Genomic DNA, 27,718 nt, shown 5'->3' on the forward strand with positions numbered 1-27,718 from the left:
AGGGGAAGTTCAGGTTGGAGATAAGGCAGTTCTTCCCTGTGAGGGTGCTGAGGCGCTGGCGCAGGGTGCCCAGAGAAGCTGTGGCTGCCCCATCCCTGGCAGTGTTCAAGGCCAGGTTGGACACAGGGGCTTGGAGCAAGCTGCTCCAGTGGAAGGTGTCCCTCCCATGGCAGGGGGTTGGAACTGGATGAGCTTTAAGGTCCCTTCCAACCCAAACCAGTCTGGGATTCTGTGAACTGTAGTCTCAAAAGCCTATAGTCTTAGTTTTCACGACCACATTTTTCCTCTTCTCCATAGCATTCTTTGAACGATAATTTAAATAATAGGTGTGGGTTAGACAGTGAGGTAATTCATTTATCCTTCAGAGTGTGTGGTTTTGATGGACTCCCATTGATACTGTACAATCAAGTTTAGGGGTATTAGAATTCAAGAGAATAATCAAACTTGCAATCAATAAGCCATTGAGAGGATTTACTTGAACAGGTGTAGTAAAAACTAAGGTGAGTGAAACCAACAGTGTAGTTTGCTATAGCTATATTCTGAAAATGCCTTCTTGGATTTTTTGGGGGGGTTGATTTTTGTGTCTTTCATCTTTAAAAAAAAAAAAAATTCAAAATGTGGTAACAACAAAAGATTAATAATTTTATTTCTTTCAAATAGAGTTATTTGTAGAACTGGGGAAAGAGAGGTTTTTATCTCTTTTTTAAGAAAGTTTTTTTATCTGTATTTTATCTGAAATAGAAGAACATTGCCAGTCTGGAACATGACACACACTATCTGCCCAGGCATCACCACAGCCTCCTCAATTGCTCAGATAAATGGGAGCCTGAGCTTTTGGGATACAGGATGTTTGTCAACTCTGGGCACTGCTGTTACCAAAAGCTGTCTGAAGTTGGAAAGTGAAGACAGGTAAAATTAGCACAGCCAACACTTGAGGCAACAGATCCTGATCATATCTGGTAGAGTTGCTCTGTAAACTTTATCCAACTCTCTTCACCTCGCTTTTGAGTTCAGCCAGTGTCCTGACTTTTCCAGCAGCACTACAGTATCTCAAAAGGGTTCAGACAATTTCACCAGTCATCCAGAATGACAGGTACAATTGGAAAATCATGGGTAAAGCTCTTGGGTTTGGGGGAGATGGTATTCTTTACAGCCAGACCCTTGTGGCGGGAGGCAGTCTAGTGAAGCCAGAATGTGACTTAGTGAGGAAGCTGGCTCCAAAGTTACAATAGGAATTTGAGTCTTCCTCCTCCCCGCCCCCTATGCCAAGCTTTCATCCCTGGAAACAGGGTTAGAAATTGAGACTCTCAGAGCAGAATGTCACTGGAATACATGAGATTCATGTCTATCACATGTCGTACACAGAGCTGGTGTGCCAGCCCTTGAGCCGATTGTCGTAGCTGTGACTGCTCATACAGGGCTAATGTGCAGGTTACATCAGTACAGAGCCCACTGCATTAGCATGAACTCAGTGCTGCACTGGCTGCATCATTTGTTTGCGAGGGTGCCTGTGGCCTGGCATTTCCCTGGAGCATGGGCAGATGCAGTTTGCTCAATTTTCACTTTGCCGTGTACTTCTGTAGCATTACATGAATCATTCGTCACAGTCCTGGAGTACTGGCTGTTTGAGCAGTATTCCACACAGACCTGATCTGAAAACACAGATATGGCAGTGGTTCTTCATCTGTGGGCATTCTGGGCAGCTCTTACAGCTCAAGGCCAAGACAGTGCAAGGTTATTGCAGTGGGCCAGTCTTTGAGTTATGCTGATTTGGGGGGGGTTATTGTGAATGTATGGAGCTTGGCTGCTGGCACATGCCAGCCGTGTAAGAGTCCCTGACTGGTTTGTTAGGCTAATGCTGTTAGTGTAACTCCATGCTTTTGTTTCCTTGGATCTATTATTATGAGCATGCAAGTCCCCATATACATTATTCAGAGCACAAATCTATGCTCGAGTTGAACTTGCAAAAGGAGGAGAAATTGGAAGGAACTCTTAAGCCAGCCTCAACTCATGGCACGTGAGACAGGAGAGCAAACATCTCTGCCTTCACAAGTTATTCTGTCTTGGCCTCTTTCCTCAACAAGTGTCAGAGTCGGGGGACAGGCACTGGAATGTGAGCTCAATGCCAAGTTTTCATATGAAGAAATCAGTGCAGTAGAATACTGTTTGTGTAAGGTGATTCTGCCTTGAACTTTCATTCTCATAAATCCTCCTGGAGTGTGTGTTTATGTGATCTGGGGTGGTTTATGTTTTGTTTGCTCATTTTAACAATACGTAAAATACTTATTAATGAATGTTGAAGAAGCGTTTTCCACTCTTAGTAAGGTAAAGCAAAAAGCCTTTAGGGGTGAGAGGTAATGGGTGGCCATGTAAAATGAGTAGACCTATGTTTATGTATGGATTTTTAGGGCAAACACCAGTGTCAGCAGTAGGTGATTATAATTTCATATAATGGTCCTAGGGCAGAAAGAAACCCTGCAGAAATCAGTGTTTTCTTGCATACGCTTGTTCCATAAAGCTTAGTATGCATCAGACTTGTGTTTCTTTCTTTTTACCCTTTCTGCTATAGTAGCTGTAAAGAAAAATGAGATTTACATCTAGAAGAGTATAAAACTGAAAGGCTTAAGGAGGGATTACTACCACAGTTGCTGGCTGGAGGTGGTGAGGCATGTGTGCACCCACCACAAGCCCTGTAAAACACAGTAATATACTGTGGCATGTCCTAATGAGGGCTCTTAACAATAGAGCCAGCTCTGAAGAAGTATTACCATTTTTCTTAGACCAACAAGAAAGCAGATGTTGAGCAGCTTCAGGCATTTGCTGTGTTTGATCACTGCTGCATCAGAATAATAGTAAGCCCAGGTGGGCACCATCACATTCACTTCTTTCTCAATGTGGACTAGTTCCCCTCACTTTGTTTTTACTGCTTTTTTTCTGGTCTAGTTCTAAATGCCTTAAGAGACCAGACTTCCAGTCTTTCTTTTCCCAGGCTAAAGGACAAGTTTTTATTGGCATTTAGTCTGAATTTCAGGCTTTTGTTCTTAGGTTTGCCTGGTCCTGTTACTCTAAATCATGATTTTTCTTCACGTGTGGTTTGTCTGCCTTTCAAGTGATTGCTGGTTGCTATAACTCTGCTTAATCAAGTTCTGTTTAACCAGCTCTTAATTTTCTGCATCCCACCATTTCTGCATATTTGAGTCAGTTGAAGTAGGTGGTCACAGCTGAAAATCCTTGCTGTTAGATTCTCTTGTGATTGTCTATCTGTTATCCTTGAGGCTTTCTTGGAATTGACTGGACTTGACGATTCATGTCCAAAATATGAACAAAGATTGCCTTAGAAGGTTAATTGCCTCATTTTCCCCTTTCCTTTGGGGATGATGGAATTGAAGAAGTTGATGTAAAGAGACTAAGCTGAAAGAAAACTTGCTTTATTATGTGAGAGTAAACCTTCTCCTGTTAATAGAAATGGTATTATGCCAGTCTAGATTGAGTATTAGGCTTCATTGGGTTCCTGCATGTCATGTGTCCCCCTTCTGTCATGCAGGCTGCGTTCAGTAGCTTAAGTGTTAGGCATAAGTTAATTGCCTTGAACAGTAAGTTTAAAGTACATCTGTATTTTGTTTTATTTCTTTTTTTTTTTTTTTTTTACTAATAGGAATTATGGTTTCTATACGAATATCCAGTCTTTATAACTTTCTCTACAGTGTTCATGTTAAAAAAAGAGGCACTGGCTTATGATAGCCTGAGAGAAAAAGTTTTGTGGTCACTGTAACATGTATTTTAAAATAAATAGGCCCTTAAAGGTACCAAAAACATTGTTCTCATTTGCTAATATTGGTTGAATTAGAGACTACATAGAAAATATTCAATGTCCTCTTTGTATCAACTGTTTTGGGTTGGATATCATGTACATAGGAAACTCTGAGCAAAATCAACTATTTTCAGTGACCCTAATTTTCTTATACATCTCTGAAAACATTAACACAGTCTCCATCACCCAGTTTAACCTTGGAAGCTCTAGAGCACCTGCCCCATCCAGTCTGGTACCTCTGGACTCAATTCAGACCTGTGCTATGTGAATTGATTCAGTAATAGATTAATGAGGTATCTTCTGTCATCAATTAAAAGCCCAAAAGAGCATTGAAACCCAAAGTGCTTATGTAAGGAGAGGTTTAGAAGGACAATGAGGATTTACTTTGTAACGAATGTAATTGCAAAATAAACCTCAGGTGTCCACTGAGAATTAAATTTCAGACTCACAGGAGAAGAGCCAGAGTTTTTAAAAATAATATGATGAATCCTTGCACTTTGACTTTGACAGGCATATCCTTGATTACTAGTTACAGAGGTAATGGAAGGTGTATTATACCCTGGAGGATGATAAATCTTTCTGATTTGAATAAAATGAGGCTTAAGAGAGTAGTGTTCACCTAATTTGCTATAAACTGACAATTGTGATTTATCAACAAGGACAAGGAGGTCACTAAGTGCTGCTGCCATACCCAATCCTTGTTTAATCAGGTAGAGAATGAAGCTAGCTAGCACAGAACATAACTACTGAGTGTTGAAAATGGTGGAGTGTAAATAAGTAGTGTCTGTATTTTCACTTCAGACAGTAACATGAGTTTTCAGAGGAAGTTAGCCAAATGGCAGGGGGGCAGCACCAAAACCAGGATCAGTGTATCTTCTGTTCATAGTCCAGCTTGTATGCCATTTAGCAAATAGTATTTCTCATTATGCTTGTTGACAGTGGGCAAATCTTTTGTTGTGCTGTTGTTGTCAGTGTAAGTACAGCTGTAAATCACCAATAGTGAACTAAAAAAAGAAAGCAGAATTGTCTCGGTAAATTCAAATTTGTTTTAAACCTTTTTAAAACTAGAATTGGATGAAATTAATTGCTTTTACATGTTAAATTAATTGCCTTGTAAGCAGCAATCCTCAGAAGCTACATTTTTATTACCCTATTGGGGCAGATGACTAAAGAGAAATAGTTGATTCATCACCACTGTGCATATCTTAACCTAGAGGCATCAGAGACATTGTCTCTGTAGCAAAGTCTGTGTTCAGAAGGAAGAGTCACAGCATCTTTGTGAACAACAGATGATCAAAATCTTTCAACTTCCACCTGGCAGTCTCAAAGCAATCTGATCCAAAATTACTGTGGTACTATCCAGGCCTTGCCAAATAATTTGTATATATGCCTAAGCAGATGGATCTAGCATACACCCTGCCAGCTCTTGTAGCTCTTTGACCTTGCCAGTGAGCGTCATCTACATCTACATCTTTTCCAGGTTGAGACTTAGCCATTATGTCCATGGCCAGAAAGAGCATAAACAAGGGAACAGTATCACCTGGATCTACTGAAATGCTTCAGACGGTATATAGATATCATTGTGTAAGCTGCCTACACATATCCTAATATCCATGCAGTCCATTAGAAAATAAGTTTCAAATGGTTCAGTTTGTAAAATAACAGTAATTCCCAATGTCATATTTTTTAGCTCTTCCTGCAAAAGTATTTAGATTACTTTTACATTTTAAAGTTAGTTTTGTTCATACTCAGTTTACAACATCTCTATTTGATAAGTGAGTATTCCCTTCACAAAGGTGTGTAGCAGAGGTGACCATTAACTCCTTCATGCTGTGATTAGCATATGATGGCATGCTTTCATATCTTGCTTTAAGATTTGAAGTTCATGCAACACTTTCCCTTTTCACAGTCTCATTACAGCAGATGCTGGGTTTCTTTTGCATTGAAAGCCTCTGAAATGCACAATCATGAATAGAACCTGAGAGAATTTTTCCTACCAAACTTGTAATTCAGTGTATTGGGTGTGTAGCTGAATTAATGGCATTGACTTTCCTTGGCCAGTTATGTAAAATTGTTCTTGTTTCTCCTTTGTATTTATGGCTGCTGAATGTACTTATTACAGGGAAAGTGCTGAGTGCCTCATTCATATTTCTCAGTTTAGTTTTCTAGTGGAATTCAGGTTTATGTCACAGAACTTTGCTTATGAGACAACTCTTTCCCTTCCTGACCTGGGAATATTTCAATTTACTCTCCAATTTCGACTAGTTACGACACAGGGTTAAAGATTTCAAATGGTGGAAGAAGATACTGGTAAAGATGCCACTAGGTAAAAGACTGTAGCATCAGTTTATGCCTTGTTGGATATCTGTATGCCATAACTTCAGGAAAAGCTTTGATCATAGTTCTCACTTTACTAAGCATAAAAGGAAGCTAAAGTCAAGAAAAAAAAAAATCCATGCAAGAGTTTAAACTGAATTCTCTTTCTGTGCTGTGTTTCAGTCTTCTGTAATTTCTGGATGGTTTTCCCCCTCTCCTCTCATCTCACCTCATCTCATCTGATTCTTCCATACAAAGCATCAGGAACCACGACTTGTTTGCACACTACATTTAGCCCTTCACTCTGCTGTTAGACATTTGCAGGTTGAATGCATGAATGTGTGCATGTTTATATATGAATATATGAACGAGTCCCACAGGCATGTGCAGATGTGTTTTACACTCGAGCTCTCAGCATACATCAGAATTGTTCAAAAGCTGTGTTTAATAAAATACTTCCCAAGCTCTGCAGAAGCAGAGCAAAGCTACACGTAGTAGCTGGAGGTGTCAAATATTTCTTCATTTCACAACATTCAGAGATTAAAATTTTACAGCTGGCAGATACTTGTAAATTTGGATAGCATTCCTGAATGCACCCACACAGAACACAGTGCATGCCTACATTTGTCTTTCTGTGAATTTTACTTGAAATAATAATTGATTATGAACGTCTGACCAGGACACCCACAAGACAAGTGGGTGACTATGCGTGAGAAGGACAGTTCTATACGGATGCATTACTTCCACTATTAGACACATAAAGGACTAGGTTTGCAGTACAGTATCTTTCTGCCTGGTAGTTTTGTCTGATTTCCCTGAAAGCTTTAGTTGTATTTGGAGCTCAGTAATTAAGTTGTTTATGAAAATTTCCTCGTTCTTGATTTAAAGTCTGGATTAACTATATTTATCTTTGTCTAGTATCTTTACTAAACACATGAGCACTGCCATCTGTTCTCTACATACACCATCCAAATACAGTTTATTATGAACACGTATACTGTTAACAACTCAAATAAACTTTGCTATTTCTTTTGTCTAATTCATTTTTCCAGCATGCTTTAGAACATTATAGTCACTGAACAAGGCTGTCATTAGCTGGAAAGAGGGCTCCCTATTCACAAACTGTTGCAGTTGGATGGACTGCTGCCTGTCTGCCGGCGCCTTCATCGCCAGCTGTATCACGTTTCTCCTGTAGTCAGCACTGATAGTTTTATACACCAGGAGGTTTCTACCTCATGGCTGTGGCCAGCTCTATGCTGCCACCTCTTATCTGGGCCCGCTGCTGTCAGAAACGGGTGAAGGATCACGTTAAAATGGACAGAGGTCGTATCTCTGCCACACAATCTAGAATGAAGCTTTCAGTTTCCGTAGACAATACCAATAGACAATTCATTTTAAAGTATCACTGCAGAGATGGGAACAGCGTCAAAGCAAATGAGTGCTTTTTTATCACATTATCCTCTGGTCTTCGTCCTGAGGTCCTTATTAGGTTTTGCTACTTGTTCGCAGGTGTTTCACTAATCATGCTGTAATGTTTTCCAGTCCTGGCTACTTATAAAGGCCAGGATTTGGCAAAGCAGTACTGAGGAACAGCTTGTATATGCACTGATACCTGGTATAGTTAATTGCTGCTGTGTATGACATGAAGAGCTGACACTTTCTAAGTAGGAGGGATAGTTTCTGTTCTCATTCACCAAAACATGGAACTGGAGCAGCCCAGATAAAGTCTGGACAGGCTGAGATACTTCTGATTTTAAAAGGCAGCTGGACTCTGAACATATGTCTTCTGATTAGCTACAGAAATGGTATGTTTCAACACCTAATCCTTTCCTCTCCTACAGAAAATGAGAGAAATTGCATAAAAGCGTTTGGATCAGATGCTTTCCTATCAGACTAGACAAAAAACTACTGCAGCTTAAAAGAGCTCTACAAATAAAATATTGCATGCAGAGGGACCTTCATCTTCTTCCTGTGAATTGCTGAGACAGTCATATCTTCTTGCCTGTTCTTGAAACAAAGACTGCACCTCTTTCTCTTATTCAGACCTCATTAAAAGGCTTTTTAATCTTGGAGCAAATAGACAATATTCTCCTTTGTAACAGTAGTTATTTCCAGGGAATGTAATTCAAAGAGTTTTTCCCAACTCACAGATAAATTAATTTTAGTGATGCTTGACAGCAATTCCATTTTTCCAGGAAGAACAGTCCACTGCAAATTGAGACTGAAGAAGTCCATTATTCATTTGAAAGATGTTTCTAGAATGTCTTTAGGCTCTCTTGGGTAGTGACAGTCTCATGGAGAAATAAAATGCTCTTGCTTTGCTGTAGATTTATTAGTACCAATATTTGCTGCAACTTCTCTCCTTACAGAATTCTTTGTTTTGTTGTAGTCTTCTGTGTTAGAGAAATGGTACTTCTTTTGTGGCCTCTCAATGTGCTGTTGATAAAGTCAGCTTGGAAAAGATAATCCTCACTGAAGTATGAAGTGTTGTTTGCCCATTTATTACAATGAGTAAACTGAGTCAGAGAGACTCTTAATTTTCCTGAAGCCACATGGCAACCTAGTGTTGTAATTAAGTTGGATTCGGCAGCACATCGTAGTCAGTTTCCATGGTGCCTGAGGCCCAAGAAGCCAATAATTCAGCCATGATCAGTACAGAAATGAGCTAAGTCTAAGTCATGAGAAATTTCATGTGCCAGTGAGAGAGACTGGAAATGCCTTGCTCTCATTTTCACATTTATCTTTATTAATTTTTTACAAGAACATTTGAAATAATCTGAATAATTACAGTAGAAGTGATGGGACTGTTTTACACCGTGTTCAACTGACAAAACACTTCAGAAAAACAGATGCTGTTTTGCTTCTTGCTATGCTTAGCTGCAAAGGACTTAATATAGTGATAGAGGGATAAAGAGTTCATATGTAACAGAAGTAACTGATGCTAGTGATGTATCTATAAAATAGCCAGTTCTTCAGGGACACAGGAAAAGTATCTGTGATTTTAGAAATATCAAAATGGCATCTTCCAGCTCCTCTGGGATAACATGGTAAACACAGGATTCGCAACACAGATGGACAGAACACAGGCAGTGCTGCAGAAGGGTGGCAGTGGATTAGTGCTAATTCTGCATGGCTCACATCCGTGAAGGGCTGCAGACCACACGGTGCCAAAATAAAACCTGCAGGAGCTTCCCTCGGCGCTTTCCCAGTTCTTCCCTGAGTCATTTGGGGGCCCGGGATTTCAAATGGAGAAGGACAGGCTGCTTGGCAGGCGCAGCGTAGACGAAGCAGAAGCCCTCTCTGTCAGGTCTTGGGTGAGGGCTTCACATGCTGCCTGCACTGCTGTGGGGGGGGCAGGGGGCTGGCCAGGACTTTCTGTTGTTCCTTGGAATTGTTTCTCTTCTCATTCAGCGAAGGAAAAGGATGTCTCTATTTCCTTCTATTTGCACAAGTTTACCACTCAAAGCTGCTTCTCCTCTCTTGGGAGTGCTGGGGACAGAGCCTCAAGACATACAGCTTTGTCTTACGTTTGTGTAACAAACTTCTCTGTGGTGATGGACAAAAGTGTAATTCCCATGTGCCTTAATTCTTCCTGCAGTCAGATGGCAATATGTCCTACCTGACAAAATACCTAAGATCTCGGGCTGTTTGGAGGACTGAACTGCGTTACATGAAAGGGAGAGCCTACAATAATGAGTGGACAAACCAGATCAAATGAGCTCTGTAGTAAAGTTCACTACTGGTTTGGGTTTTTTAATGCCTTGATTAGGCTTAATGGAGGTGGCACCAATGTCAAGATAAGCACTCCAGAGGTAAATTCAGATTATTGCTATTATTTATGCTGTACTTCAAGCATGATCGGAACTTGAACAACCAGAGAACCAGCACAATCCTCATCACCTCCTGGATGGGCACATTGTTGGAAATGGGCACACTGGTCAAGAGCTGAGCATGTAGTTTTCCTTAGAGATCATTCCCTTATAATTCACAAAGACATGTAGTCTTGGTTCAGGGAGCACCTTGGTTCCTTTGAAAAGAAAAGATAGGGAACATTTCCCTTGTTGAAAACCAAATAAGTCTTTCAGTAACTTTAACATAACATGAGAAATGCAATAATAGGTCTCGTGCATTTACTTCAGCATTCTGTCTTTCATGGGGCAGCAGCAGATCTTTACTGTTTGGGGAGAGTACACAAGCCTGGCCACCACTCCTCTCCAGTTCTCCTAGCACCCACAGTCATCCAACTGGAGAAGCTCTTGCCTTTCATATATCTAATTTAGATCCATTGTATGTGAATTTGTCTAATGGCATTTATATTATCTGACTTCACAACTTCCTGTGGCAAAAGCATCCCAGGAGCTCATGCTTCGGAAGAAGTGTTTTCTTTTATCTGCATTACACTAATGTTCTGACATCAGTAAGTGCCCCTCTGGTGATAAGGGATTCAGTGTGTGAAATTCTGCATTCACCACCTCCATGATTTTGTAAACCTCAGTCATATCACCCCCATCCGTTTTCTTTTCTCTGGACAGAAGAATCCTAGTCTTTATAGTGTATTCTTCCAAAGTAGTTGCTCCTTCTCCTTGAACATTCCAATAGTCCTTTTGTATGCCTTTTCTAACACAACTGTTCATCCTGAGGCAAGTCAGGTATCTGCCAAGTACAGTGTTAAGCTTCTCAAAGTCTGTTCTTAATTCTGATGTAATCATGTATCTTGTGAGAACAACAGAGTCTGAATCTAGGTGGAAAAACAACAGCTGATGCTCTCATGCACAGTATAGGGCTGAAGCATCATGATGCTCCATTTTGTCAACACGGTCGTCTGAGTGTCCCCCATTCCAGTACATCACACCAGGTATGTGGAGTCTGAAAAGGGTTGGAGGCTGTTGCAAATATGTGGAGAAAGGCGTGACTTCTGCTGAGTGTTGTCAGCCGGATAAGTAGGCAGTGGTAGGGTAGTGATCAGTACTCATACACAGAAGCTTCAGCTGCTAGGAACCAGTATCACAGCTGGCATCTGCTCTCATTGTTTAGAAACTTAGAACTAAATTTACCATTGTAATTCCTCTAAAGTACAACGTAAATAACAGCAATAACAAGGCACAAGCCCTGGCAACTGTGACTGAATTAATGTGTCTCCTGAGATATTTTCCTCAGCTTGATTGCAGTCATGTATCAGCTTTCCAGTAGATGAGCTGGCAGAGGGCCATTGATAACGGGACCTTCAGTAGGAAGAGCATAGAGCGATCTCTTGCACTTCTTGTGATTGCACAGATCCCTTGAGTATTGAGGCTTTCAGGTGTCTTTATTCCACCCTGCTGTGTAATTGAAAAGCAAGAGCAAACTCTGTGATGGATTTGCCAACTTTATAGGCTGTTGTAATCAGAGAAATCTGCCAATGCCTTGAAGAGCCAATAAACAGTCAGTTGGTAACAGTGGAGTTCATTTGGAATGGTTGTTTATTTCAGGGCAATCTTTAAGAAGGGAACTGATGCAGTGATAGTATCTGAAACAGGATTTGGTGTGTTCTGTACAGAAATTCAAACTCAGCTCCCATGATAAACATGAATTTTCCCCTTTAGGTTTTGACAACACATAGCAATGAGCAACGGTGTACTGTTGCAGTGTTTTAAGTGAGCACTGGGTAAATGTGGTGGAAAGAGTGCTGACTATGTGGTCCTGGGCTGACTGTGTGGCCTTCTACTTAACTGTGGTCATGATTAATTCTTTTCATTGTAACTAGCATTAGAGATGATAGTGTGTTAAAGTTGTGACAAAACCAGCTGTTTCCTTAAACCAGGCAAATGAAAGAGTTAACTAAAATCTTGAAGCTGAACAAATACCAAGATACCCACCAGACCCATTGCCCAATTTCTCACTTAAATTGTGAACCATCAGTAGAGAACGTTAGGTGATGTGACTTGAAGACCACAGACCCCTTGTAAATGGTGCCGCGCATAAGGTAAAGGAGCAAAAGACATTGATTGAGATGGTGTGTCTTACTAACCTTGTTTCTTCTGAATTTTCCCAAATAGGGTCGTGACTGCAGTGTGCCCATTAATTCTTGCATCCAAAATCCATGTCAGAATGGAGGGACTTGCCACCTCACTGAAGCAAATAAAGATGGATTCAGGTAGTGACACAAAATTCATTTAAAATGAGCTATTAAATGTGGTTTTACTTTGTATTAATGAATTATAATGGCCACTTTATAAAAGCTACTGTGTGTGACACTTCTATTTGCCATAAAAAGTAATTAATATGGTTTCATTGTGGTGACATATTGCTACCTCTTAAACAGGCCTCCTTATTTTCTCACAGAATATACTCTTAAGAGCTATTTTGAGCAGTCTCCCTGTTCTGCATTGTGTTATCTCTATGCTAATTTTTCTTGGGGCATTTCAAACTCACATACCCTTTTTTTATATTTATAAAGTAAGCATCTGTTGCTTGACAACCAGATGCAAAATGTTTTCATATTGAAGAATCTTGTAGACAAACAACCTTGAGAGAAACAATTAGAAAACATGGAGAGATCGCCCCATCTGTGCCTGCCAGAGAATAGCCTTTGCAGCTGGACAAGACAGATTTCAGTTTTAGTCATGCAAGAATGATATAGAATAGGGGGGGTTACTCCAAGAAAAGTCTAGAAATTTTCATGAAGTAACTGAAAGATTTGTGCCGCTACAGGCACTCCTTCCTTGACAGCTGAGAAAATACAAGTTTGAGGCTTCGGCCACTCTTTGTTATTAAAGTTGATAGAATTTTTATTTTCAGAAGAGAGTTGCTGAAATTTTCATAGATTTAGTCCTCACTATTTATCCTTTCTTCTTACCAAATATGTGCAAAAGTACACCACACTTTTCTTTCAATGGCATATACAAAAACTTCACTTCTACAAACTTACACGTTATTGAGGCTGCTGTTTTGTCTTCTATGTGTAGCTGCCTATGAATGGCATCTGGAGGGAGACATGGAAATACAAGGTTTATAACTGGTATGAGCAGGGAGTCAAAGAAGTGCATTTTGATTACAGTTTGGTTTCAGCTGTGATTAAGACTGTTCCAACTGAGGTTAACTGTTAACCAAGTCAGCAAACCCATATCATCTGTCAGAAAACAGGATTGGCTCAAAATAGTGCCCATGAGGGGCAGTTTAGAGCTCAGTTTGAGCACTCATGACAAGGCGCTGAGCAGAGCAAAAGAGCACATCTTCTGGGCAGAGGTCTGTAGGGTCATACCAGTGCATGGTGGTGGGAGAGGATAATGAGGCTCTGTAGATCACAGCGTATGCAAATGGTCACACGACTTCACAGACCCTCTAGGTTTTGGTGAAACCACTGCTCTGATCTGATATACCTCTTCTTGATTCAGATTTTAGCAGGCCAAGCAGTTTTGGGAGTAAAAGTTATGGTTTGGTTTCTGCTTGAGAAGAATAAAGGTCTGGTGATCTTCAGTTCGGGTTCCCTTTTGGTCGCTTTCACGTAATAGTGTTTAGATAGCTTTTTCCAGCTTATGCCAAAGCAGAATTGTACCATAATAGAATATCTGTTTTCTGTCACTCAGTACTCATTTCTCCAAAATCTAGCTGATACTAAAAATATGCTAGTAAAACATTTTATAACATCCATAATACTAGAATAAAGGCTTCAACATGGAGTTTGGATCAGGGTTTTCTTCAGCATTTTTGTTCTTTTCTGTGGTAGAAAGTAAAAAGTTTGGAATGACCTGAAATAAAAGCTACTTCTGAAATTTTCTCATGAAGAATTTTACAGTTTCAGAGGCTTTGCTTCAGTTCCAAATTCGTGTAGTTTTTGAGATCCTTTATAAAATTGCAGGGGTGGTTTTGTTGCTTAACAACATTTGAGGCTTTTTAGGGGAGGTTTCTGCTTTTATAGTTATTTATATAGTTTTGGCTGGTCTAATAAAAGACACATAAAACCATATCTCATCAAAATCTTGCTTCATAAAATTGAATGTTCAGCTTATGTGTTGCTCTGTTTTCTCTCCATGTTTTTAATTCAGTCAGTCCATAGCCTCAGCTGCTCTGGAGAAGAGGAACATGGAGCTTTAGCATGTCATAGAGTTATGTGGTGTGGGATGGAACAGCCAGTGACAGGGAAGATAAAGAAGTACTTTGTCATTGAGTTTGGTTGATAGGTTGGGTTGGGGTTTTTTGGTGGGAAATATCCTTTCCAGTGGATGGCAGCAGTCAGAGTTATGTGCATATAGATTGTGTTCATCACGATGGGAAAACGTTGCCTTAGATTATATGCTGTGAGGAAGCGGATGTCAAAACCATTTTCATGAGAGGCCTCCTTGGATTTTTCTGTTGTGTGGCCTGTAAAAGAAATTATATCTTCTGTATATTCTCTTCCCTAGGGAAATATATTCATATACAAGCTCTGCTGCCAAACTTGTCAAATCTTTACTCTTGTAAAAAGGAAACTTAAGCCAAAACTCTCTCCCTGTGAAATGCCAAGCTGCTTAACTCTCAAGTTTCTGTAGCCTTAGACAAGAAAATTACCTTTTCAATAATGCTAAGGTGGTGATGTTCCCCAGGCAAAGACAGGAAATTCATAGTGGTGACCAGGATTCCAGCCTGACTCGCCTACTGTGCCTGGTACCCACCAGGGCTGGCAGCAGCAGGGGACTGGGACACTCAGATTTGGTGTAATAGCAGGTCCTGGTGCGACAGCTGACGGGCAGAGATTCAGCTTGAGTTCTTGAGTCCTTCTCATCATCTTTTATTCTTGCACTTTCTCAATTCTGACTAATTCTCACATTCTCTTTTCTTGGGTAGGGATGACTTCTGCATTAAAAAACGGTCAAGTGCCACTGTGCGGCTTGGTTCTTCCTCCCTTTGAATAGCTCTTTCTAATCTAACCTGATCTATGTTTTCTTTGAGAAGAGGTTGCCAAGAATGGTGCTTATTGAGACTGATTAAAAAAGATGGACAATCAGACAGTCATTTAGTATGCCTGTAAGTAAGTCTTCGACAAGGGAGGCAGAGCTGTCAGCTCTGCTTCAGTTAGCCACAGGCAACCAGATTATCTTTGGTAACCTGTGGTGTTGGGAAGCCAAGTCTCTGGATGATTTTAACTTTTCTCCATATAAAATCTCCTCCCTTTTCCAGAGCATTTTCTTTAGCATTTGCCACAAACTCTAGGTTCCCTCATAAATGTAAAATCCTGGAACTGATTAACTCCCTGGTGTTAATTCAGCCTTGTTCAAGGAAATACACTGCACTTCCAGTCTTAGAGGCTACTCCATTGGGATGTAGATGTCAAAAGCTCCTTTACCAAGTAACTGTAATACTCCTGAAAGAATTGACTATCTCTTTTAAAGTTGATCTTTTTTGAAAGGTGATACTTGCCTATTTTAATACAGTGCCTATTTTAATAAGCAGATGCTAAATTGTTTCATTAGATTTTATGGGGAAGAAAGTTAATATAGTAAACTAACAACATTGTCAGTACGCTTCAGCTCTAAAAGTTTACCCCAAAAATGTTGCCCTGAAGTTCTGTGTTCCTTTTTGCTTTCATGAGGATAATGAGGGTTTATTCAGTTTTGGTTTATTTATTTGTAGGAAAACACAACACTAACAGAAATTCCCTAAACTAGAGGAATAGGGAATTTGGACTTTAATGCAGTCACAGTGTCTTAGAAAATAACTCTTCCCCGCGTGGCTCCATTGTTCCTGAGGTCCAGATGAAATGCTGTCTCACACTGCTTCACTGTTTAGTCAGGATAAAGTTTTCGTCGTTGCCTCTGGAATTCATTTTCTCTCTGGGTCAGCTGGAGCCTGGGTTGATGACCTTCCGCTCACTCGGCAAACTTCATTTTTCTTCTTAGTTTTTTTCTGGGAAAATCCAAACTGCAACTCTTTCAACATCTGCTTCAATGCGGGTCCCAAGTTGTATGTTTTATCTTTAATTTCAGTCCTTAGATTTGGCACATTTGAATGCAAATCAAAATAAAGAATCATACGTAAGCATGTAAAGACTCCCTGTAATACATAGGGACCAGTAGCCAAATGTCATCAATTATGCTGACATTTCCTTCAGTGTGGAATGTGTCCTAATACTGAGCAATTGTATGTTAACAATCCCATATGTATTGTTACTAATGGTAACTCTACTGAGTTGAACAATTACAGTAAGAGTATTTAATAATGTCATTTTTAATTGCATACATCCACGCTGTCCCAGTCCTTTTGTGGAAGGAAAATGGTGTTATATTCACATAAAAATAACCAGCACAAAGCCACTCTTGTTGCTTTTCTTAAAATGGAGAGAAGAATTTGTGCTCCCAAACTGGGCCCTTGGATGCCAAATTACAGCCTGGAGCATATTTTTATGGCAGAGTTAGAAACCCCTGAAAATGGGGTTTTGTAATCGAAAAGAGAGACATGATGAATGTGTCACTGTATATAATTAGATGTCTTTAACCCACTCCCTAACAGTTGTATTGACACAGAAGACCGTGTACCAGCTCTTCTTCCTTATCTGCCTCCTGTGATCCTCTGGATCGTTGCAGGGTCAGCAAGAGGGCGTATTTTCTTAGCAATAATGAGCTTGAGACAGGAAAAGAAAATATTCCTTATTGATTTATTGTGTCCTAAATTGGATTTATTTGAGCAGTTTGGTTTTGGTTATTCATAGTGAAGGTTTTCTAACTCTCATGACCTGGGAATGGTCCCTGCAGAACTGAATGAAGACGACTGTTAGCATGTGACCTATATGCCTGTTCTGTACCCATGTACAAGATCTTACTGTTGTGATGGCTGAAGACACATTCCCTGCCCTTTTTTTCCTCCTCTTTGTTTATTCCCTTGGTTTCTGAGGTTGCACATATCATAAAGAATCAAACCTTACCCTCAGGGTCCAACCTAGGACCTACTGAACGTAGATGCAGAGCCCTGTCCATCCCTCCCTTGGGAGTCCCTGCACTCTGCTCAGTCTGTGGCACACAGGAGGAACAGAAGCAGATGTCATGCTGAGAGCAATCTTTCATAGATTCTGAAAATCTCCTATTTATTCAGGGCATTCCCAATTCCATGACACCTACAGGAAGAGGGCTAACCACCTTATGTCCACCTTCTCCGTCTGAGTTGAACAAAAAGTACCCTGCAGCTATCTCTGCATGGGAAATGCTCCTCGTTTCAGAAAGCAGTGGATGGCAGTTAGTGTGACTGCGCTGGTGCTTTCTGGTTTTCCTCCTCATCAATCAGTAGTGCTTTACATTCGTTCAGTTCCTTTTCTGCCACCAGAACCTTGGGAAAGGAAATGAAAAGCTGAGTGAATGTGTAGTTTGGACTGAGACCCAAAACGACCCTTCCCTTCCACACCCCCCACCCCCCCACCCCCCCTTTCTGTGACTAGTGAACACCGGTACTGGCAATCCCAAACTTCAAATGTCATTGCTGGCTTCTTAGAAGCCAGTGAAATGACTGGAGCACTTAACATGTGTTTTTAGACTCCCTTTTAGGAAACTCTGGCCTCCACCTCTTCATCACTTACAGCTAGTTTAAAATATAAAGATTCTCTTAGCAACCAGAACTTTTAGATCTAGAGATGAAACGGAGATTGAAAAAAAAAAAAAAAAGAAGTAATTCCTCAACCACTTAGTTTCTTACACTCCCTCTAGGGACCATACATCACAGACTTGTGAGAGAAAATATTTGGTGTCATTACTCTTCAGTAGTGTCCACATCCTCACAGAACCATTGTTTGTTTGTGTTTTAGTTGAATTACCTAGACATCATCAGCTCTTCTGCAGAACAATGTTAGAGGATCTGCAGAAGTACTGAAACCTTATTGCACTTGTAAAAGCAATCATTTGCAACCATTTCTTGTTTGGACAAGTGGCAAAGTGGTAACGAGAAGAAAATGTTATGTCTGTAAACTCAATTTGAGCCATTGTTCTTCAAAGAGAGTGAGCTATCTGAAAGCTGCCAAGTTACCCTGTGATTGTGCAGTCCTTGGTAGGCAAGAATCCACACACTCCCAAAATCACTAACAGAGAAGGCGGAGATTTGAACATTGTGGTGTTTACTCTCTCGCCCTGGGGTTGCTTACTTCAACTCGGAGCTAGTGTTATCGAGTCGGCAAAGGGAAGCATGACAGAGGCTGTCTCCTGCTGCTGCTTTTATGTCTCATGTAAATGATTGCATGACCCCATGAATCATCAGGCTGCATCCTTCACAAAACACATTGGATTTAAGTGCTCTGTACTGCACAGCAGCAGTGAGTTTGGCTCCAGCAACTCACTACTGTATGTTTTAACTTCAGTTGTATACCTCAAACCTCCTGCCCCTTCTGAGCCATGCTAACTTAGATCATCTTCTTTCTTTCTCCAAAGCTGTTCTTGTCTGCTTGGGTATGAGGGGCAGAGGTGTGAAATAAACCCAGATGACTGCGAGGATAATGACTGTGAGAATAACTCTACATGTGTGGATGGGATCAACAACTATGTCTGTATCTGCCCTCCTAACTACACAGGTAAGAGGGAGCCACAACCAAAAAAATAACAGGAATCCGTGAGGAGTCCCTTCAGTGCCTGAAGGGAAGGGAGCAAACTCACATTTACTTTGTCCAAGAGTGCATAATTAACCAAGAATCTAGTCCCATTTTAAAGCAACCTGAATGCCTTACTGGAAGGATTTTAGTTTACCAATATTGCAATACACATGCTCACAAACATGGCCACTTAGTTCTGAGTCAAAATACCAATGCCTCACTGTAAAAGGCAGTAAAAAATAATGAAGTTGAAGGTATCAGAGGTATCTGTACTTATACACACACAGTCTCTAAATGTGTTTCAGAAATATTCCCAGTACTGAGCAGAGTCTGATATATATGCATCTGTTCTGAATCTTGGAAAATAGAGATAGTTCCTGTTGAAATTATGGTAGGAGAAAAGCTTTTGGGGCATGGCTTTCGCCTGAGACCTCAAGACACATTCCCTACCCTTTTTTTCTTCCTCTTTATTTAGTTATTAAAGAAAATGAGCTGACAGTGTGCTGTTTGAGTTCATTATCTCCATTTCACAAGTGGAAGAGCAAAAGGTGCGTAAGAAACTGTGGACTAAGTTGTAGCTCAGCGGGTGTGCTAAGTCCACAGTGACAGAAGTTGGTAACTGAGTTGGAAATGAAATCTGTAACTCCAGAGCCCATCCTGCATTTCAGATAAATTCCTTCCTAAACCTTCTGCTAGAGCAGAAACCCTCTTAACTGAAATCTAAAAATGCTTTTTCTCAAGTCATCACTGGAGCACACCATTGACTCATTCAAACTGTGTTAGCATGGCTTTCCTGGCTCAGCATGGAGTGGTAAGGAAACACCTGCAATAGTTCCTACTTCCATCCTTTGAAATGAGTTTATTACCTTCTAAGCATGGAGAAGTAATGAAGGGCTTCTTGTACACTGGAATATATTACATGTCAGGGGATTTAATGAGAATCAAGCTTGAGTGGCTGAGTAAGGCAGGAGGAAAGCTTCTAGAATTTCCAAACTCTTAAAATACTTCTGTGGCTGATACAAAGGGGGCCCATGTAAATCTTGAGCTGAGAAACGCCTTATGACTTGAATGTACATTTATTGGAGTTCTCAAATGATATTTCTGCCAAAAAAACTGAAAAACTTCAGCTTAGCAGAGTAGAGCATTTTGCTTATAGGATGTTGAGCCCATTGTGCTTACTTGTGCACTGTTTATACGAGCTGCTCCTGGGTGGTTTCAAATAAAACTCTACACAAGGAGGAGGAGTCTTTACATTTACAAGAGGAAATATATTTGCCTTGAATTTGCCAAGAAAAGACATATCTAGTAAGGAACTGAATGCAGTACCTATGCAAATGCACTTTCCTTTTAACATGTTGCAGGATGGGTTTGTTTTTTTTTCACAGACGAAAAAGGTAGAAAAGAACTAGATTGAGATTTCTTCTCAAGTGGAGGTATGGGCAGGGACCAAAAGACTCACGATAATCCATGATCAGGTTTGAAATCTGTTTTAATCACCTTCCAGCTCTTTTTATTTTCCCTTGAATATTGCCTGTGCTGTTCTTATGCTTATTAGCAGGAGTTTGTCAAATACTAAATCTCAGCCTTGCAATGTGGGATGCACACAATTGGATATAGCATGCAATAAGCATTTTTTATCACAATGCAGGCAATGGCTCTGACTACAGTCAAAACAAACTGAATTGTTGAAGAAGAGCAGGAATTACTTCTGGAAAATATAATATGAATCATAAGTGAAAACCTGAAAGGTTACAATAGTTTATGTTGCTTAAAAATAGGAAGAGTTTGGTGATGAAAAGATTGCCTTAGTCTGTTTTGCCTCCATTTTGGAGGGGGATATTTCATCACACCTGATCAGTCACTGGGAAGGACTCAGCTAGCTGTGATGAAATACCTGTCAGAGTATACCTGAACCTCTCTGAGCAGAAAGGCAGGGAGCAGCATGAAATGGTTGGAAGAATATAAGACATCAGCCAAACATAAGTTACATACCAGCCAAGTCAATCTGAGCTGTGGTTTTGAGGGTCCTCTAAGAGTTGAATCCAAACACAAGAAATTGGACATTATCTGAAGTGACTTGATTGAATGAACAGCAGCTAAGCAAATTCCTTGGCAGTACATAAGCAAGTCGTGAAGAAATGCTTTGAAAGGATTTGTGTACATGACCTGAAAAGAGAAGGATCTGTTGACCAAAGAGTTTGACTGTAGTCTCCTGTGACATTCAGGGCATCTCTGTATATACTCTCTTTAAACCTTTTTATACTGAAGGAATACACGAAGCTGCTATGGCAGTATCTCTTAAAAAAACAGGGTAGGTGCAGATGACTTTAATATTGTGTTGAATATGTGAAGAACATTGAATGTTAAGGTTTCAGAGAGAAAGTGGGTCACTGGAGGGGTCAGGAATACTTACTCTGTGCTCTTTATGTTGTGCTCAAATACTATACTCTGTTCTGGTGTTCAGAACTTAAGGAGTGGTTGAGAGATGAGAAAGAGGATTAGAAGTGAAAGATAAAAAAACATTGGGGGATTAAAAATAGGTCTTGGAAAAACTCATGAAAAATCTTACTTGGCTTAACAAAGCGTAGGCAGTCAGAGCAAACACGTGCATGGAGAATAGAAGTTTCTTTAGAAGGTTTTTTGGTGAACATGGCCTTCATGGCTGAAGAGATCCAGAGCATCCACGCCTACCAGTGTAATTGTACAAGAGTTGTTGCTTCTAAATACAAACTGAATTTCTCAGCAGATGCTGTAGTTAAAACACAAGTTAGTTCAAGAATGGCCTACATTACACTGGAGACCAGACTAGATGGTTCTGTACTGATGATCTGTGATGTTTTGAGTAACATCCAGGCTGTTGGTTAGAAATGTCCAGCTCAGCTATTGCAGATTGCTTATTTTCTTGACTAGAGGCAGGCAAGCTCTAGGAGCACTGTGAAGTAGGTAGCGTGAATCCCTTATCACTCTTACAGTCTTGGATGCCATAATGCTGGTAAGACTGCAATGATATTACTGTAAACACTGCATGTGTGGAATTAATGTGTGTTTTCATACAAAGAATACTATGAATACAAGGAGGAAGAAGATACGAGAGCATGTATGTGTGGTGTTAAGAAATATTTAGGATTCCCTTTGGTTTAGTTGGCGAATGGTTAAATGATGATAGTAAATCTTATGTTTCTAAATGAAATGCAAATTAAAAATGCATGTGTGGAAATTGTTGACTGTTAACAGAGTTGCAGTATCCAGGGTTTGGTTTTTTCCATACCTTAGTATTTCCCTGCTTTATCTCTGTCTGACGAGTTTTACTTGTTACAGCCTTTTTAGGAAACAATATCTCAAATACTGAAGTTTTGCTTTCACTGGTTGGAATAATGAAGGCCAAAGATCTTTCTTCAATTAATAACTTTTTGCAGTGTTTTCCTTTAAAATTCTGTGACAGTCTTTTCCCCCACTCAAGGAGATGAAAAATGGCCCATTTGTGAAGTGACTGCTGAGGGAAGGAATTTCCCACACTCCAGCTCCGTTTCACTTTCATTTAAAAAAAACCCAAAACCACCCACCCACACACCAAACCCAGCCCACACTCACAATAACCTCCTTCCTAATGCCTTTCCAGCTACTCACTTAAAACAATGTGCAAACACAAACGGATTCCATGAAACTGAGAGGGAGGATAGGCAAGAGACCTGATGGCCATAAAGGAAGATTCAGGCCCTGACCTGCACTGCCAGGTTTCCTCACAATTCCTGAAGTCAGTATTTTCAATGCTTGTTGCCTGGTTTTACATGATCAGACTGATACTCTTGCTGTGTATCAGAGTCCTGATGGCTTTTATTGTAAGCCAATGTCTTTTTCTTCCCTCTCCCCAACTGGTTATTTTGATCCTGAAGCTAAATTATATATATATATATATATATATTTCCTGCAGGATAACCGTGTACGTAAAGTCCAGCCAGCTCTAAAGCCTGAGCAGCCCAGGGGCTGGTTTACAACCTGGTTGTACCTATTGATGAATTACAGCTTCTCCTTACAGTTTATAGGATTTCCTCCTCTTCAAAACCAAGCATGTATAGGAACATCGAAAGTGAAAACTATGAATTTAGATCAGTCACCCTCATTCTTTTTGTGTTTTTCTCATTTCTGTCTTTTGGGCTTTAACATGGCCTATCTCCAGCTGATGATATAAACATTCTGCTGTCTCCCTAACTTTGTGGTTAGAAACATAGGACAAAATCCATACAATTTTTCCTTTGCATTCCTGTTTTCTATTCACTACTGTCTTGAGAGCCACTGTTTTGCTGACAGTTCATGTACAGTTTCATACCTCCAAAAAGAGATCCCCTCTTCAGTCTCACTGTCTGTGCTCTCACTTGAAGAGGGGTCCAAACGTATGTAAAGGAGCAAATGGGCTGTACCAAACATGTACTTTGAATGGGTTTATGCTTTACTTAATAGTCTGCTTTGTCTTGTTTGTTTGCTGTGGCTTTTTCTTCCTCCTAGGTGTTTGATTTTAGCCAGAAGCAGACATGTGTGGTGCTTACACACAAAACAAATCAGGAAATATTCAGGGTTTGCTAAGGATCCTGTAAAGCCTCAGCAAACAGCCACACCTCTTTGTTCTGAAACCTAAAAAGAAATAGGCAGTGGCTTCTACTACTGAAAATAGGTCTTTTCTAAAGTATATGGCACTCCACAGCAGGGAGAGCAGGAAGCAAGTGGTTGAAAATAGTTTGTGTCCCTGGGAAAAAGCTGTAAGCAGTTTGTATCACATTTTGAATAAAAAATGCATCTCTCAGAAAAAAATGCTAGAAACTATTTCTGGTTTTATGTGTTTGGAAGAGAAGGCTAAGATCTATTTTACCTTAGGGGACCCTGTGGTGTCCTGTGGTAGATGGTGTCTGAGATTTCTGCAGTTATGCTACTTTTAGGCAGAACACTATTCACTGGTAGTGATTATGGTCCCTTTCTCTGGCGTATCTGATTGTGGTAATGTTGCATGGCCAAAGCCAAGCACTCAGTTAAGCCAAACAGCTCTGGAAGAAAGAAGTTGTGGCTGACACCCTTTGCTGAAGCTCTCCAGCCTGTTTCCCATCACTAACCATTGCTGGATGTGCAGCAGTTACCAGTGGGCACCAGTACCAGCTGAGTGAGGCTGAAGCAGCACTGTAGGTTGGGTTTTCCCCCTTGGGAGTTTTTAACTACATGCGTGCTACAGGAGCAGGAAGGTTTTAGGTAGCATGGTTCAGCCCTGTGGTTCCACAAGGATATGGACTGCCTAATAAACACTGAAGGCTTAAACAAGCATTTAACTATCAGCCTTTTTTAAAATGTTGAAACTTTAGCTGTAATTTCCTTGAGACAAATGGAGAAAATTGTGGTCAAAGTTGAGTGGATTTTCTTCCTTTTATTTGGAGGAGTTCTGCCTTACATGGAAGTTTCTCAGTTCTAGTTACTTGGCAAATGTGAAGTGTGTTTGCTTTCTGTGCAAAAAATAAAAAGGCTCCCACATTTCCCACTTGTATAACTATGAATGAGAAGCGCTGGAAGAGCTGGAAGTTTTGAGCTTTGTTTGAGAGCCTAAAACCATTCCCAGCCCTGTTTCATATAAGAGAGAACCACATGCCGTTGCTATCAGATTGGACTCTGTGCTGGGACGGAAGAAGGAAATAGCACAGTAACTGGCAGTGCTGCAGCCAGTCTTTAGTCTCAGTGTGGGTGTCCCGTCATGTTGGGGTCTCTGCTCCAGGATTTCCTTACTGGTCATATTCCCACTTGTAAAATGTAATATGTCATGTTTGGGGAACCAGATACATTGGCGAATTTCGCTGTTCACCACATTTTCTTTAGGAAAATGGAATGTCAGCTACTACTGTCTTAAAGGATGGGTGGAGTGAATATCATCCTCAAATGGGATTCACGATTTATTAAATCCAATCTGTGAAGAAACATATCAGAGGATTAGAAGTTAACCACAAGCCCAATACTACCTGCTTACTGGCAGGTGGTGCCTAACGCATAGTTAATAAAGCTGGAAGGAACAGAGTTCACCTACAGACAGTGTATTCAGCACTTTAACACTATGATAAAACATGTAGACAAGGCCCTTAGTGACATGGTTTAGTGGTGAACTTGGCAGTCCTGGGGGAATGGTTGGATTTGATGATCTTAAAGGTCTTTTCCAACCTGGTTGATTCTGTGATTCTACAGTGTTAGAACAGCCAGGAGGAAATGAGTATATCCTTTTTTGCATATAAAATATTCTCCAGAGACCTCTATTGGTTCAGAAACGGTACTGGGTTTACGTGGCAAGGTTTTGGTAGCAGGGGAGGGTTGGGGCTGTAGGGGTGGCTCTGTGAGAAGAGATGAGGAGCTGCTTCCCTGCCACTGCCCAAAGCTCAGCCCATCAGCAGTGCTGATGGAAAATGTGAGAGGAGCAACTATGCAAACACCAAGCTCCATGAAGAAGGAGGAAGAGGTACTCTGGAGGCTGGAGCAGTAATATCCCCTTCTCCCAAGAAGCCCACAGTGAAATGAAGTTTTTCCCCCCACAGCCCATGAAAGAGCACATGAGAGCAGATCTCCACGCTGAAGCCTATGTAAGACCCCATACACGTGGATATACCTCAAAATAGGCTGCAGCCTATGGAGAGCCCATGTAATGAGCAGGGTCCTGACAGGAGCTGAAGCCCCTGGAGAGGAGGAGCCCATGTAGGAGCAGCCTATTCCTGAAGAACCCTATCCCATAGCGAGGACCCATGCTTGAGCAGTTCTTGACGAACCGCAGCCTGTGGAAGGGACCCACAGTGGAGGAGTTCATGAAGGACTATATCCCATGGGAGGGAGCCTGCGCTGGAGCAGGGAAACAGTGTGAGGAGGGAGTGGCAGAGACAAAGCATTATGAACAGGCCACAGCCGCCATTCCCCCATTCAGACCAGTGTGTCCAGTGTCCTGTCTGCCAGCCTGGAAAGGATGGCTCCAAAAATATCTGGCATCTCAGATGTGGCTGGATGCACTAGATTGTGTGAATGATTGAATTGATCCCAATAGACTCCAGACAAATTGCAGACATATTTCAGACAAATCACATAATGGAAAACATCCATATGTAATAATATGGCTCAGAAATGTAGGGGGTCCAGCAAAATGAAGATCTCTTCCAGTCATTCTGAGGGATAATGCTATATGCAGGTTAGCACCTTGTAAGACCATTGGAAATTGTCTGGTTCAGTGCACGTTTTACACACTGTGGTGGTGTGGCATTTGTGATGTTAAATGTGAGTTTTCATCCTTTGGCATTGCATAGAACTGGAATGAATTCCTTCTTCGAGATTCAGAAAGAGTGAATTATCTCCTTATTTATCTCCCTAGATTTTGTTAGTTAATCCGTTATCCTGTTGCTTAACAACAGGATAACGGCAAGCCACTTAGGGAATCTCCGTGGGGAATCTAACTCCAGGTTCCCACTTAAAGAGGCCAAAACTTGATACGTGAAAACCCAGGTCTGAATTTTTAAAGCATTAGGACAGAATAAAAAGCCTAAAATAACTTTTGGTTCTTTGCCTACCAAGTGTTATGGGCAGTGTTCAGCGAGCAAGAGCAAGCTTCATTAATGACGCAGAAAGAATCCTGCTACAGTGCAATGCAGGTGATGTACATTTGGGGATCTAACATGGGCTCTGAGTGCATTCGCTACTGAAAATCTTCACTGAATTTTCTTCATTGCAAATTGAGATAGTTTGGAAGATTTTTTTTATTATTTTCCAAGATGAACCTCAAATATTCTGCGTCAAACATCAACAGCATTCCTCACTGAAGTGTTTTCCTGGAGGAACATCCTATGTCTGTTCCACTCAGGCAGTTTTAGGTTTGGTGTTCTCCTGAGATTTCCAGTTGGCACTGCCTTCTTTTTAATAACTGGAAAGAGAGAAGAGGAAAACAAAATGCAAACCCCATTTTCTTCTGATGCAAGTTGATAGGTATAAAATGAGTAATCTCTTACGATAAAAACAGTGCAGTGTTTTTTATGAGCAGTGAAAAAGAAGATTCCATTCTGACTTACCTGGCAAAATTCAGCAAATTGCAACATAGCATTTAACCATTCCAATATATATTTTATTCCTGAGCAGGCTGTAGAAGTTTCCTCTGTGGATAAAGGCCAGGCTTCCTTCATCCTTTCTTCACGGGAAGCAGTTTCCTTTTCTCAAGTACTGTTGTGAAATTCTTGACAGTATTTTTGCTTTAAGCCTTCCAGGACCTACAAAAGCTGCTCTCATGGTAGGGATGAGACTATTGCCTGTGTTACCTTATCTGTTATTTCATTAAAACTCTGAACTGAGAGACCAAAGTGTCCACCAACTGACATGTGAAACAAGAGAAAAACTATTGAACTCATTGGTTGCAAAGTGTGGTGGTCTAGGTTGTCTTTTCAGAACTGCAGCTTTACTTACAGATAACTAAGTAAAATACGATCACTGCATCCAATCTCTCTTTTACTGATTAAGGAGAAATAGTGTAAGTTGGACCCTGGTTTTAAAAGTCTAATGTGTCATGAAATAAATAGCTCTCATGACAGCACAGAAGGGGAAAAAAGAAAGATGATTATTAAACTGTGTGTAAAAGTCCTCTTTATTGCTCTATTGATGTTTTGGTTTCCTTCTGAGACATGCGGAAGGCTACAGAAAAGCCCAAGCATGTTTCTTGGCAGCTCTTCATAAGCAGTGAGCCCTGTGAGACGTGAATGTGAAAGCCCCATGAAATTCATGATTTTGCTGACAAAATAAGACCAGGAAAATGCTGCATGACACACAAAAAAAATGATTGTTGCTGATATGTTGCTGTGTTCTTTTAAAAGCAACGACCAGTGCTGGTGAAGGGGACAAGGGAGGTAGGCTCAGAGAGGCAAAAGAGCTTTAGTAATGTCTGGTGGGGGTTCTCTCTCCTGTTTCTTTTTCTGGGAGATCCACCCATAGTATTCCACCTGCCAGCACAACTTGGTTTTCACCTGAGAGTTGCATGTTTTGTGGCAGATCAGACTGCTTCCTTCATGTGTCTAATGCTTCCTTCTCCT

At 40.7% G+C, this 27,718-nt stretch overlaps 1 protein-coding gene across 3 annotated transcripts in view; it reads left to right on the forward strand.

Moving 5' to 3' along the window:
* The window catches only part of SLIT3 (slit guidance ligand 3), a 520,423-nt gene that overhangs the window by 447,475 nt on the left and 45,230 nt on the right, over positions 1–27,718 (forward strand). For all 3 annotated transcript variants that reach the window (XM_061348428.1, XM_061348427.1, XM_061348429.1), the window contains exons 28-29: positions 12,163–12,260; positions 18,490–18,629. In XM_061348428.1, the coding sequence (XP_061204412.1) occupies positions 12,163–12,260; positions 18,490–18,629 (238 nt within the window). The remainder of the gene's footprint in view (positions 1–12,162; positions 12,261–18,489; positions 18,630–27,718) is intronic.

This window comes from Neopsephotus bourkii, unplaced genomic scaffold, assembly GCF_033783945.1.
Source record: "Neopsephotus bourkii isolate Nb327-2 ecotype Australia unplaced genomic scaffold, CSIRO-AGI_Nbou_v1 NB_357, whole genome shotgun sequence".
NCBI lineage: Eukaryota > Metazoa > Chordata > Aves > Psittaciformes > Psittacidae > Neopsephotus > Neopsephotus bourkii.